Source organism: Girardinichthys multiradiatus, chromosome 4, assembly GCF_021462225.1.
Source record: "Girardinichthys multiradiatus isolate DD_20200921_A chromosome 4, DD_fGirMul_XY1, whole genome shotgun sequence".
Taxonomy (NCBI): domain Eukaryota; kingdom Metazoa; phylum Chordata; class Actinopteri; order Cyprinodontiformes; family Goodeidae; genus Girardinichthys; species Girardinichthys multiradiatus.
The window spans coordinates 2,962,441-2,977,586 of NC_061797.1; the positions used below are offsets into that span (position 1 = coordinate 2,962,441).

Sequence of the window (15,146 nt, forward strand, 5' to 3'; positions counted from 1 at the left end):
TCTATGGACGCAGCAAAGCATAAGCTGCAAATAACGCTGTGATGGCCAAACCCATGGCCACACTCCTTTAAAAATTGGTAACTCCCTTATGCACTATTATCCATTCAAACACAACACCACTTTAGTTTGCAATAAAATTATTGGTTGGTTTAAATACTTTGCTGTATTTGGTAGTGCGCACATTTAGTTTACTTATGTATTTTTCTCCACCTGTGGTTCATCTGGGTTTGTGCTTCTGATTAATTCTTGTGTCTTTTACTGGTACTTACCTGCTGTGATCCCTGGGAGTTGCCTGACAAAAGATGCTGGCCAGGGCTGAGCACCCTTAAATACAATGGACTGATTGGACTGCACCACCAGTTCTTGCTGGAGAGGGGGGACTGGAGTTTTTTAGTTAAACAAACTTTTCCATTTAAGTGAATATTTGTATTTAAAGTTTAAGACTTTTGCTTTCTATTTTTTGGTGTTTAGTTTATTAACAAACTTAGCTGTACTGCGGTGTTTGATGTAGTTAGTGATTGTATTCTCTTTAGTTACCCCTATTGTGTGTTTATGGTCTGATCAGCTAGCATATAGACTGTACCTTTGTGTGTCATTCCTTTGTTAGGTCAGTCATGTTTTGTTTGAGCAGCTAGTCTGTTTGTCCACATTTTTGCCTGAGTTCAGCTTTGTTTCTTTGAGCTCTTTTATGAGCTCAGCATTTTGTAATTTCAATTTTTGGGTTAGAATAAAAACCCTATTTTTCTAATAATTCCTGTGACTCCTCCAGTTTTCAACTCAGTCCCCCACAAACGCTAAAATGACAACAAACTTTATTTTGGACATGAATTGATTGTGTGTTGATATAACGTCCTGGCCATTGTTCAGTCGCATCATGCCTTCTGCTTATGTTAGTGATGTGTGCTCCTTTTAGCTCCCTGAGGACAGAACCGTACTGCTTGTTTTGAATAGTATTGTTCACTAAACTGTTTTGAATTGTTTTTGTCTTGTTTCTGTGCCGCTAGATAATTGTATCTGTTATCAAACTGCAAAAATGGCTGACTGGGTTAAAGTGTATCGCTCTTTGATCTTGAGGGGGGCGGGGTGTAAAGGGCCTCAACAGCATTTAAAGAGACGGCACCAAAACGAGCTGCTCTCAGACATACCTCAGAACAGGGGTAATAGAGGAGCCTGTGGAGCTTCAATAACAAGGAGTTCAGACCAAAGCATTGCAGTTCCACTTTATATAGACCATAACTGAATGATTTAAGCATGAAAAGCAAGGATTTAAATCATATGTCCCCTTTAAGTTAAAAGCTGATATAACGTCAAATAATGCAAAATTCATGAGTAGTATGAGAATGTAGCAGAGTGAGAAAAAGTATCAAATCCTCCAGCAGCCTAATCCAATAGCAACATAACTACAGGATAACGTAAGCTACTCTAACTATAAGCTTTATCAAAGAGGAAAGTTTTAAGCCTAGCCTTAAAAGTAGACAGGGTGTCTGCCTCACGGACTAAAACTAGGAGCTGGTTCCACAGGAGAGGAACCTGATAACTAAAGGATCTTCCTCCCATTCTACGTCTAGAGACTCTAGGAACCACCAGTAAACCTGCAGTCTGAGAACGAAGTGCTCTGTTAGGAACATATAGAACATTTACATAAATCAACAAGGGTCCAGAAACCAGTCAAGTAAAATGTAAAAGTGTAAAGGCTCGCGCATAGTAGGGCGTACTTCACATCCCAGACAATCGCACATACTCAAGACGGACTCAACGTGGATTTTATGACCACAAATGCAATGTGAGACAAGTAACTGCTTGGCACAAAAAAGTATCTGCATTTAATTGTTTTATATTTAACACACTGCTCCAAGTAACCGAGCTCACACAGTGTCCCTGCCACTCTCTGTGCTGACAGGTGTATTCCACTTCTTCATCCCCAGAGTGGTTTAACGGCTTTATATAATTCAATTCCTTTTTATTTATATAGTGCCAATTCACAACACATGTTGTCTCAAGGCACTTCTCAAAGGGTTTGGAATGGTGCGGGGTTACTGGGAAGGTTAGAATAAACTACTGAGTGTTTGGACATTTTAGAATGGGCTATGTGCAGGGGTACTAAGTAAAATCATAAACTGATAAAGTTTTCCATCTAGAGCCTACTGGTGGCCAACAAATGGAAATATACCTTCTTGACTTTTTGTTTTCCCAAAGCCACAAGGCAAATTATCTCTTCATCTTCGTCCGTAGCAAAACGTGTGGGAACTGTAATCACCTGAAATGTAGGAAATCAGTACACTCCACAATGACACCTCAAACATCCGCAGACAGTGCCGTTTGCAGTACGCCCGACTATGTGGACGCCTTAAGTTGCACATGCAAAATAATTTTTTTTTTTAAACTGCTTTTACTATAGCTCACATTATATGTAAGCAGACTGGTAGGTGGAAGAACTTTAAAGTAAACAATTTCACAAAAATGACATATCAAAATGTATATCAGCTTTCCATTGGTTTTATACAATGACGATGAAAATATGTTAGTTGAGCCTGACCAGGAGAGTGCATCATATACGAGCAGTCATCAAATCCTTGAACTCACTCCCTGTTTGGAAAAGGAGAGATTTTAAAATCTTGTGATTTTTCTGTGAGGCACTAAATGGTCTGGGGCCTAACTACTAAAAGTTTTATAACAGCCAAAGTTTATTTTTTATGAAAGTTTATTTAATCTGCTTATAGCTACCTAATTGCTTTAAATTCGCATTCAATATTTTATTTCTGTTTTATAATACTTTAATTTTACTCTTATTTAATTGTGTTTACCGTTTTTAATGTGATATTTATGTATGTTTTTCTTTTCTGGAAAGTGTCCTCCTCGCTTTAGAAATAAACTTACCTTGATTCATTGAACAGCCCTATATACCATCTGAAATCCACTTTGCAACGGCAGGTTGTATTTTGGGGGTTGTGTTTAGTGTTTTGAGAAGACAGGAAATTTCAACAAAACGGCTAATTGTGTCACAGTTTACTGATAACACAGTACCTCTTGAGTAATAACTGCCACTTCCAGTCTTTGTTGAGGAGTATGCCATATTAGGATCAAAGTAAGTTGGCTTTCCCACATATATAAGTGTAAGCTACAGTGTTTGCTTTGAGTGGTGAGTGAGTTGCTGCTACCAAACAAACAGCTATGATGCTCCTGACTGTTGTGCTCTGTGGGCTCCTGTGTTCCACATCACAGGTAAGATTACACACAGATAATTCCTTCTTAGAGACCTCAAAGCAGAAGGGATCTTTATTCCTAAGGTGAAATAAATTAGTATAAACCTTGTTCAAGAACAACTAGATCACTCTGCTGAAGATACATATACTAAAACTAGAAAACATTTGTGGGTTCTTTTGTGCTTTTTGATTTACACTTTGTCTCAGACTATAGTTAATCAACTAATTTTTTCACAGACTTTATTTAAAAAGACTAATGAACACAAAGGTAAGTGTTGGCTACATTTCTTTCTGAAATTTGCTTATTAAAACATTGAGTTTAATAATGTTTTATTCATTGATTAATTACATCTTTTGGTATTATTTATTGTATTTAGAGCTACTCATACCTATATTTTCCTGTGAGCAGCAGGATCAGGCAGTTTTCCAATAAAATGTCATGCTTTTAGTAGGCTAAATATAGTGAAGATAGCAGGTATTCAATTTATGTTTTTAATAAAGTATTGTTACTCTCAGTTTGACCTATTTCTTTCCTACCAAATTTATTGCTGAGATACACTCTGTTCTGTCACATAGGCAACAACATTGAGGACGATGACTTCAGTGTCTCCACACTGCTGGAAAAGGCCAATGCTAACCTGGGTACGCTCATGTCCTCCAGAACATCTGCTTTACCTCCAGTAAAACATATTATATAATAATAAATTAAGTACCTCATACAAACTAAGGATAAAGAAAACTTGCTAACCTCTACAACAGCACTGATGACAGGAAGTGCACATAGAAAAGAAAAGCTTCTCTCTCCTAATATTTTGCAGGAAAAAACTTCAATGATCCTCTGGTGATGTTTGGAGACATTGCAGTGCCAACAGGTCTACAGAACGCTGATCCCTGCACATCACGAGGCTGCCTATGGAATAAAAACCAGGATGGCAATGTCTATATTCCTTACAGAATTTCTAACCAGTTCTGTGAGTCCCAACATGTCTTTTAGTATTTAATGAGTAAGCATAAGTTCCATCTCAAGTCTATATCATTTGTTCAGAATTGATATGTATATAACCTTTCCAGATATCTCAATACGAAACATTTGTGGTGTGAGGGACAGATTTGACAGAATGTAACTTAGCTCAGTTCAGATCAAGCATGGTGGCTGCTCCTTTCTAACAGCAAGGATCTCATATGGGTTAAAGTGAATTCCACATAGCTGGACTATAGTTCAGTAGTAAGTCTGATTTTACGGTGCAATGAAAAGCTCCACAAACACAGCCTCTTTGCTTGTTTTCATAAATTTACAGTATAAAGAAAACACACATTCCTGCACTTCATTTTTGTGTTACTGTTCAAGCCGTAATGTTTCTTTACATTTTTATTTTAAGCTCAAAGAGAAAAAGATGTCATTGTCAAAGGTCTCGAGTCATTTCACGCCTCCACCTGCATCCGCTTCAGGCCCCACCAAAGAGAAAGAGACTTTGTGGACATCCAGTCTCAAACTGGGTAAAAACCACACAAAGACTACAAATGCATGGCTCTTCCACTTCATTAAGACAGTGGGCAGATTGTTTTTTGTGGTGTGATATTATTATCTCTTATGCCTCTAGGTGTTGGTCTTTTGTTGGTCGCCGTGGTGGTGACCAGGTGGTGTCTTTAAGCCGCAGCGGGTGTGTTTTCCACCAGATTGTCCAACATGAGCTTCTACACGCTCTGGGCTTTAACCATGAACAGACCAGGTCAGACAGAGACAGTCATGTTCGTATCCGCCTGGAGAATGTGATCCCTGGTGAGCTGCTGTATAGTTTCCTTTAAAACAATCTTTTAAGGAATGTGCGATACGAAGTTTAATAATATTTCTTCAAATTACGAATAAACAAGGTAAAGTACTTATTAGTTAACTATCATAATGCACACACATACATATACAGGATACAACATTCCTTTCTTGGATTCTTCATTTTGTGCTGAACTTAGCTTGTTTTGATTAGCCACATGATATAATTCAGAGAAATCAGAGTTATGTTCCTCGCCTACAGGACAGGAGCATAATTTCAGGAAAATCGACACCAATAATCTGGGCACTCCCTACGATTACAACTCTGTCATGCACTATGGAAGGTAACAACTACATTCCTTACCTTAACATCAAAAAGATGTAACCTTGAAAAATTACATGTAAAGTCTATGTAGATGTCACTTTTTTCCCTACTCTTTCGCTTAAACCTTTTCAAGACTTTAGAGATCCTTTTTGTGCTACAGACATCAATATTAGTAGCAGCAGAAAGACAGACTGACTGAACTAGAGTACTTATTTAAATATTTTTTCTGGTTGTTATCTTCTCACAGCTACAGAACAGGTTCTCCAATATCACATTTCTTCATTTCTTTTTTTTTTCGTCTTCCAACTGCTGGGGGAAGTCTCTTCCTCCTCTGTATTGAACTATTCTCTATTTTAGTTTATACTTCTAACCATATTTTTTACTCCACAACAGAAAACATTAAGTGCCTGAAAATGAAATAACATTTATTGATATATATATATATATATATATATATATATATATATATATATATTATATTTCTTGTTTGTGTGCATGACAGGTTCGCCTTCTCTAGAAACAGAGAGCCAACCATTGTTCCCATCCCCAATCCAAATGTAGAGATTGGAAGAGCCACCCAGATGAGTAGTGCTGACATCCTCCGGGTGAATCGCCTTTATCGATGCAGTGAGTATTTCTATGGAAATCTTGCCTCTAACTTTTCTGGAAAAATGGCACAAATAATAGGGGTATTTGTTTAATTCCTAATAAGATGCTGGCCCCAAAGGTGCATTACAATACAAGTTAAACATATGGACAGAACAGTTAGCGCAGTGTGTTGTACAAGAACATCTATCAGCTTTTGTTGATTTGTCTCTTTTTTTTCATTGCAGACTCAAATCATTTTAACGATAAGCAGTCTCCGTCAGGAAATGAGCTCATCTGAGTTAAAAGTAAGCAGGTTTTATCTGCTTGAAGGTTTCCTTACACAGTACTAATATAACACTCCCAGTCACATTAGATCTGAAGTATTTTAGTAAACATTTATTTTTACGGTTCTTAGAATATCAAAATACATTTTACTACTGATATTTGATGTGACGTTTTGTACACTTCCAAAATATACAAGCAAACAACTTTATATTCTACATAGCTGCAGCTGCATTGCCTGAAAGTAAATCATGCTGGAACCCTTTTATGTTATCACTGTAGTAACTGCAGATGATGCTAGTCTCATACACCATGTGATTAAAAACAGTTGTGCATGTGCTTAAACTTAACTAAAAAAATTTAAATGTCTGACTGCTTTTCATTTCTTACATATTTTTTCTTTAATCCTACAGGACACGTAGAAGAAATGCGGAGCAATGCTGTTTGCTTTAACTGGCTTCTTTGCTGACCTAATCAGAAATTAAAATGCCCAGTGCTTTTTATCACAAGCACACAATAAAGATTCCTTATCAGCTTGATGCAATGCTAACAATAAAACTACCCAATGATCTAAATTTCTATTGTTCTTATTTCTGTTCTCTTTAATTCCACAAACCTACCCTAAAGAACTGATTCATTGATGTTGCCTTCATTATGTGGCCTAAAGCCACACTTTGGCAGAGACAGGTGATCAAACATAGAAAATGTCAGTGATAAGCCTCGAGGTGGAACTGGTATGAAAGTTATCTCTATCACATTGCATGTGCTGAGCTATGTGAGAATGTTACATTTGGCATGATTAGAAGTTAAAATAATCCAAATCAAAGGTTTTGTGTTCCATTTTGATATATTTCTTATGGAGCTGTTGACTATACATTGTTGGGTGATATGTGTAGGATGGTAAATTTGTGCAACCTCTCACAAAAACAGAAACAATGTTCACATTTCTTTAGTTGCCTCAAGCATACTTTTCATCATGTCTGGAGACAGTGTTGAAACAAAGATAATGTGGTTTGGGTTTTGACATGTGCTGTCATGTTAGGTTCAGAACCAGGAGACTCTTGAGCAGCACAACTCAGACAGGAAAGGTTTAAACAGGTTCATTGAAATAATGCTTTCTGGAAGTGTTGGGACTCCGTAGCGGTCAGGTTTCTAGGATCGGCTCACTGAGAGAGAGATAATTATTAACTGGTAAATGGTTTTGAATGATGAAGAGGGAGAAGCAAAGCTTACTTCATGATGGATTTATTGATGCTGGAGAGAAGTGAGTGAACCACAGAGGCATGAGGTTGGCAGGTCGGTATGCTGTATGAGTGGGCCCCTCTGGTTGGTGAGTGGCATAGGAGAGTGGACAGGCAGGGCATGTAGAGCGAGGAATAATTTTGCAATAATTCTCCAGGGAGATCCTTGGGCTGAGGTAAACTCATTGAAGTATTTACCAGATTGGTAGGAGACTGAACCACAGTGGGTTATCCAGGACAAGGGTTTGCTGACAGCCAACAGACAATGAGGCACAACCTTGAAGGTTAATTCAGAGCAGGATTCAGCTGACAGCTACCTTCGAAGGAGAACAGAGCTGGATATAGGAAACCAACAGGTCAGGACAAAAGCAAGAACATGAGCAATTACCACTTGAGTTGAGCAAACAATCCATCTTAGTGCAGCATTCGACACTGTTGATCACTCCATTTTATTAGAGCGCCTGGAAAACTGGGTCGGCCTTTCTGGTACAGCACTCAACTGGTTTAAATCCTACTTGAAGGACAGGGACTTTTTTGTGTCAGTAGGTAACTTTACATCAGAGAGCACAAAAATCACATGTGGCGTTCCCCAGGGGTCCATCTTAGGGCCCCTCCTATTCAATATCTACATGCTCCCCCTTAATCAAACTTTAATAAACAACAACGTAAGTTATCATAACTATGCAGACGACACACAGCTATATGTTACGATGTCACCAGGTGACCATGAACCCATTCAAGCGCTGGGTAAATGCTTAGAAGAAATCAATGCATGGATGGGCCAAACTTTTCTTCAGCTGAATCAAAACAAAATTGAAGTACCGTATTTTCCGCACTATAAGGCGCACTTAAAAACCTTTAATTTTTTTAAAAAATGACAGTGCGCCTTGTAATCCGGAGCGCCTTATATGTGGATCAATTGGTTAATTGGTTGATCCATACTGGTTGTACACGGCGCTCTGTCAAAATGTTTCAGTACGACTGGTAAACTACAAAGCCGCACCGCTTGCAGCATTACGGCTACCGTAGTCAGGGGTGTCGCCGAAGTAATAGCGGTAAACACCTGTACTGTGCTTACTCCTAGTCCAACACCACTTGTGTGTGTATAACGTTTGAATGTACTGTTGCAGGAATTGCCTGAACTATATGTGATTAGAAGCTCAGTGTGTGGGGTGTATGTTTCGTGTGTGTGTATGGAAGATGTTGACATTACTCCTCCGGACAGAGGTGGCGCTGTGTGTTGCCGTAGCTGAGAATCAAGAGTGAAGGAGTGACGTCGGTATTATTGTGTGTGTGGGGTGGGTAGAGACGGCGACCGGAGCAGCAGTGTATGAGTCTGTAAGCCCTGTGTTTTTACGTGCTGCAAAGTCATTAAAAAGAACCCCAAATCTGGTCAACAACTCAGTGTTTTGATGCTGTTTCTTCATGCTCAACTCAGCAACGTATGAGTGAGTGAGTTAACCCCGAGGAAACTAGTAACTTCGGCCCTGGAGAAAGCGTCTCCCCTGTGTCATCAGACTACGGTCAGGGGACAGAAACAGGAAAGGTTAACAGTACTAACGTTTGATTTAGTGCATCAAACTGTTTCTTTTACGTGTTTACTGAATCAGGGAAAAGTTCCCTTTCACGTTTTAACTAACGTTTGATTTCAACTTCAACTTCATAGACTCCAATGCATTCCTAACGTGCGGTTGGCTCTATTCAATAGAATTCTATGTAGAGGAGACCTTACCATGAGAGTGAATGGAGTTATCAGAACGCTGGTTTGTAGTGTATTAATAAAGTTTGACTGACTGTTTTGTTGACATTCTCTTTAGCACAGCTCCATCTAGTGGATGCATAACGCAACCCCAGTCAAACGTTTGACTGCAATAGTTTCTATTCTATGCACCTTATAATCAGGTGCGCCCTATATATGAAAACAGTTCTAAAATAGGCCATTCATTGAAGGTGCGCCTTATAATCCGGTGCGCCTTATAGTGCGGAAAATACGGTAATAATCTTTGGACCAAAAGGAAGAGCGTTTAAAAGTTAGCACACAGCTTCAGTTAATACAGCTAGAAACCACCAGTCAGGCTCGAAACCTGGGTGTAGTGATGGACTCAGACCTGAACCTTCAGAGGCACATAAAGGTAGTAACTAGGTTGGCCTTCTATCACCTAAAGAACATCTCCAGGATTAAAGGACTAATGTCTCAGCAGGACCTTGAAAAACTAATTCATGCGTTCATCTTTAGTAGAATTGATTACTGCAACGGTGTCTTCACAGGTCTACCTAAAAAGTTGATCAAACAGCTTCAGTTGATCCAGAACGCTGCTGCCCGCGTCCTCACTAGAACTGTATGTCCTAATCTTAATCTTCTTATTACCCTTTCCTCCTTTCTGCTCCTTCTTCCAGTTCTTCTTTTACCTACTGCCTTTTTGATCCTATAAAACCATCTTCCTTTTCTTTCTCCATCCCACCTTTTCTGCCATTCTTTCTTCAATTTTTGTTTGATGATGCTCTTTGCCTCTGATTTACTTAAATGTACTGTAAAATTGAGATGATTTTGTGTTGCCTTCTTAGCCATTTTACCTGCCATCATTTCCTTTAACCCCAATATGTGCTGGAACCCATAAAAATACTATTGATAAACCCATCATTTGTAGTCTGAATAAAGTATGCTGTATTTCTAGGAGAATGTCTGGCCTGCTGTCTGAATGGTTATGTTTTAAACTCAATAATACCGAGCTTGAATCCAAACAAATTATTGTTTTTAAAGGTTTTATGTCTTCCACCCACTGTACTGCTAAAGTATTGCTAATATTTCTCTTGTGTATACTGATAAACCATTTGTGATTTGTTTTCCTATTTTTATTTGAAATTCCGGTACTATGAATGCTATTCCTATTTTATCATTTGTTTTCAATGCATCTGTATAAATCTGGAGGTATTGGTAATAATTGTTAACATATTCCTGTACTGTATTTAAATCTAATATACATGTTCTTTTCTTTTTTTCTGTTAATTTGTTGTGACTATGAATCTGAATGTATTATTTAATATTAATACTTTAATATGTCAGTCAGTCATTTTCTACCACTTCTTCCATAGTGGGTTGCGGGGGAGCTGGTGCCTATCTCCAGCAGTCTATGGGCGAGAGGGAGGGTACACCCTGGAGAGGTCGCCAGTCCATCGCAGGGCAACACACAAACAACCACGCACACACACACCTAAGGGCAATTTAGAGTTACCAATTAACCTAGCAGGCATGTCTTTGGACTGTGGGAGGAAGCCGGAGTACCCAGTTAGAACCCACTCATGCATGGGGAGAACATGCAAACTCCATGCAGAAAGACCCCAGGCCAGGAATTGAACCCAGGACCTTCTTGCTGCAAGGCAACAGTGCTACCAACTGCGCCACCGTGCAGCCCACTTTAATATTTTATCAAATAATATTTCAGACTGTTAAGGGTTGTCCTGTGAATACCAGCCCAGTAAGGCGGTGGTATTAGGACAAAATTGAAAGGGATGAGCCAAGCTCTGACATTATTGAACAGCAAAACTCTGCACATACATGGAATTAATTCACACAATTTCTTAAAATACAAGAATTTATTAACAAAAATAAGTCAACTCAAAGTCAAACATATTTCAATCAACAAACTCTTTTCCATGCTAAACAACCCAACTAAACTACCAAGCAGAATTAAAGAATAAGGAAGATTAATGTGCTATGTACAATATAAACAAGTTGCTAGCACTAAGATAGCAGAGTTTCACAAACAAAACAAAACTTCATAAAATGAAAAGCGTTTCGATCATTTCATCCTAAATCACTTCTCTCTCTCTGCCCAAACCCTAACCTCGTATGAACCGTGCTGAGGAAAAGTTGTCCGGGCGACGACGAAGTTTGAAGAAAGCTCTGTGAACAAAAGGGTTAGCTTCCAGCTAACCTCCGTAGCCGTGGGTAGGGGCGGCTCACTCTGTCGGGCCGACCAAACTGCACAGTTGCTACGGTAACCACGGTGATGCAGTCCCTGTTGTCCTCCTTTCAGACCGAGAAACTGCTTCACTTGGCGTCGTAGAGACAGCGTCTCTGCTGGGAAATTCTTTAACTTAGTGCATATAATCGATGATCGTATGACACTCTTGGATCCAGTTTGAAGAGTTTATGTCTGTTTGCCTGCAAAGAGACATTAGCGCGCTGTGTCTCTCTGTCCAGGCCCCTGGGTGACCCGTGTAGAAGAGATCGATTCCTTGGAAAGGTGGTGGTTTTATACGGCCAGTGGCATCATGGGAAGTTCGCTATTACCCCCAATTCCTAAGTTGTGCCGGAAATAGGTTAATGCAATTTATTTTGAAAGTTCCAGAAAAGTCCGTACCGCATTTCCTGTTGTAACCATGGCTGTGGGTCCCAACAAATGACATATCTACCTTTGCTTCTGGTAAGATCCAAGGTGGTACCACAGCTAGTTGCAGTATTGGACTATTACTATATTTTGTATTTGAAATTCTTCTGTTATCTTTTTAATAATCCATCCAAAACTTCTTGTATCTTTTTTAACTTTTTCCCAGCATGGTTTCAAGATGTCTCGTGTTGGATGACCCGGGTTATTGCCTTGTAAATGTATCCAGTTATTTATTGTTAATTGTGTTCTTCTCAAATCTAACGGCACTTCTGCCATTTCTACTTCGAGTGCTGTTGTTGGGGTTGTTTTCAAAGCTCCTGTACAAAGTCTTAATGCTTGATGTTGTATATTTAATTTTTCCAGATGTGTCTGCTGCTGACCCATATATAATACTTCCATAATCTATATTTGATCTGAACAATCCTGTCAATTTGTTTTAAAGCTTCCCTGTCTGCTCCCCAGTCACTGCCAGCCAAACATCTCATAATATTTAATACTTTCTTACATTTATCTATTGTTTTCTGAATATGTATATTCCATAGTATTTTCTCATCAAACCATATTCCTAGAGACTTTATACATTTAACTTGTTTTAATTCTTGATTATATAATTTTTATTTTATTTCCTCTCTTATTTTTTTCCGTGTAAATACCATAACTTTTGTTTTCTTGACTGAGAACTTGAATCCCCATTGAAAAGCCCACTCTTCTATCCTTAATATCTCCGCCTGCATTTTCTTTCCAGTTATCTTTATATTTCTCTCTCTTTTCCATTTGGTTCCATCATCAGCAAAAAGTGAACATCCTTTTTCTTTTCCAATTTCTGCAAATACATCGTTTATCATTATAGTAAACAATAATGGACTTATAATACTACCTTGAGGCGTTCCATTGTCTAAGACATATTTAGTTGACATTTCTTGATCTATTCTAACTTGAAGAGTTCTATTTGTTAAAAAGTTTTGAATCCAGTTAAACATTTATCCAGTAATTTTCATTTTATTTTATTTAATCAGTAATCCTTCAAACCACATCATATATTTGATGTTAAGGCAATGGGTCTATAATTTTCTGGTTTTGTGCTGTCTTTTCCTGTTGTAGCTATTGGTACAATGATTGATTCCTTCCAATTCTGAGGCAGCTCCCCCTACTCCCAGACTTTATTATAAAGCTCTAAAGTCTTTGGATATTTCACTAAGATGTATCATTGTGTACCAAATCTGATCTTTACCAGGTGCTGTATTCTTTATTTTTCTGAGCACAGAGCTCAGTTCTGCTTTTGTAAATGGTTCATTCATTTAGTTATTTGTTCCTTCAGTGTTTTGTAGTAAATATTTGTATTTCAGTTTTGTGGCTTCCCTCCCTTTCCTTCCCTCATCACTGATGTTACTTGAACAATGAATTCTATCAAATGCTTTAGCTAATATTTAAGCTTTTTCTTCATCTTTTATTATAGTTGTGTTTTCTACTTTTAATTTGGATATACATATTTTTTCTTAATACCATTCATTCTTTTAATTGTTTTCCATATTTTATGAATTTTTGTTTCTCTCCCTACCGTACTACAAAAATTCCTCCAATATTCTCTTTTTGCAATCCTAATAATTTTCCTCACCATTGCTTGTTTTCTTTTATATTCAATGAGGTTCTGAAATACTGGATTTCTTTTAAATGCTTTATTTCTTAATTTTATTACTTCTCTACATTCACTGGTCCACCATGATACCATTTTCTTATACACCGTCTTCCTCCTTTCTTTATTGAATTTTCTGCAGCTACTATAATTGTTTTACAAACACATTAATTTATATTATTTACATCCATTGTCATATCTATTTTTCCTAGATTCTTTTCACTCAAATATAGAAATTTAATCCAGTCTGCCTTATTAAAATTCCATTTATATATTTTTACATTCTTTATGTTTAATGTTAATCTTGTTCTGATCTTAATGGGGTAAAGATTACACCTTAATGCTGTGTTTTTATCAATATCCCACTTACAGACAGCAGCTAATGAATTTGAAACAAAGGTTAAGTCAATTAGTGACACTTCTGTTCTTACATTAATTCTTGTACCCCTTCCAGATATTCCAACATCTCTTCCATCAACTCCATTGATAATGTTTTACATGGGTTATAAAAATAAATTATCTTACATTTACCTTCTTTTTCTCAAATTTCAACAACTATTACTCCAAATCTTTACCTTTTCCTAATATTTGATATTGAACTCCTTTTTTTATAAATATTGCACACCCTCCTCCACTTCCTTCTGGTCGATCCCTTCTTATTCTTTCATACACTTTAATAACAAAATCTAATATTGGTTTTAACCATGTCTCCTGTACATAAATCACCTCTGGTTTCTCTTCAAGTCCATCAGAGTATCCTTTCAGTTCCTGTCCATTAGCTATCAGACTTCTTGGATTCCATTGTAGTATTATCATAGATTAACAGCAGGGGTTCCTGGTCTCCCCTTAGTTTCCAACCTTGTATTGATGTTCTCCCAAGAACCCTCTTTGAAACCCAGAAATGTTTCTGCTCCTCTCACAATTATTTTTTATTTTTTTTGTTTTATATTTGGCCTGGTCAGTGCAATTGATGACATAAGCCATGAATAGTATCAGTTTTTCTACCAATAGTGTGATATTCATCTCTGTTTGCAGTTTTTGTAGAGGAATTTGTCTCTCTTTTTGTTCCACCTCTCTTATCTTTTGTCCTTTCACACTTTTGACTGCTTCTGCATAACTTGTGTTTTTGCTCATCCAACATGTTGGATTTCCTTTGCTGTTTTCCTCACCTCACATCCTCCATATGTAACTCTATGTTGACCTCCACAGTCACAACATTTTTCTTGCACCTCTTTACAGTTTTCTATCTTGTGGTCTTCTCCACACTTTGCACACCTCTGCTTTCCTTTGAAAACTGTGTCCATATCTCTGTCATTTGTAACATCTAAGTGGTGGAGGGATGTATGGGCTTACTTGGAAGCTCAAGAATCCCATTTTTATGTTTTTCGGCAAGACTGTTTCCGCAAATTCAATCAGAACAGACTTCCTACTCTATCTCTGTTACGGTTTTTGATAATCCTTTCAGCGGGTTCACATTTGCACCAGTAATGCTTCTTTTTATTTTGTCTAAATCTTCGTCCAGAGTCGTCCAGAGGCATACCAAAAATCACCCCCCGGATTGATTGATTTATTTTCTCCTAAGATCTTTCTCTCTACAACCATTTTTGCTAATGCTCTGTACATGTAAAGCCTTCATTTTTTTTTTCGTTTTTACACGTCACTAACTAGTTTCCGTCTCTTAACACTTTCACCATTTCTACATCTCCTATTTTCTT

At 37.8% G+C, this 15,146-nt stretch overlaps 1 protein-coding gene across 1 annotated transcript; it reads left to right on the plus strand.

Moving 5' to 3' along the window:
• Positions 1 to 3,094: 3,094 nt before the first annotated feature.
• LOC124867616 (high choriolytic enzyme 1-like) lies at positions 3,095 to 6,741 on the plus strand. Its single transcript, XM_047364153.1, has 10 exons — positions 3,095 to 3,222; positions 3,441 to 3,471; positions 3,780 to 3,845; positions 4,022 to 4,174; positions 4,583 to 4,700; positions 4,805 to 4,983; positions 5,234 to 5,315; positions 5,799 to 5,923; positions 6,130 to 6,189; positions 6,580 to 6,741. The coding sequence occupies exons 1-9, from the start codon at positions 3,172 to 3,174 to the stop codon at positions 6,180 to 6,182; spliced, it is 858 nt and encodes a 285-aa protein (XP_047220109.1). The 5' UTR covers positions 3,095 to 3,171; the 3' UTR covers positions 6,183 to 6,189; positions 6,580 to 6,741.
• Positions 6,742 to 15,146: the final 8,405 nt, after the last annotated feature.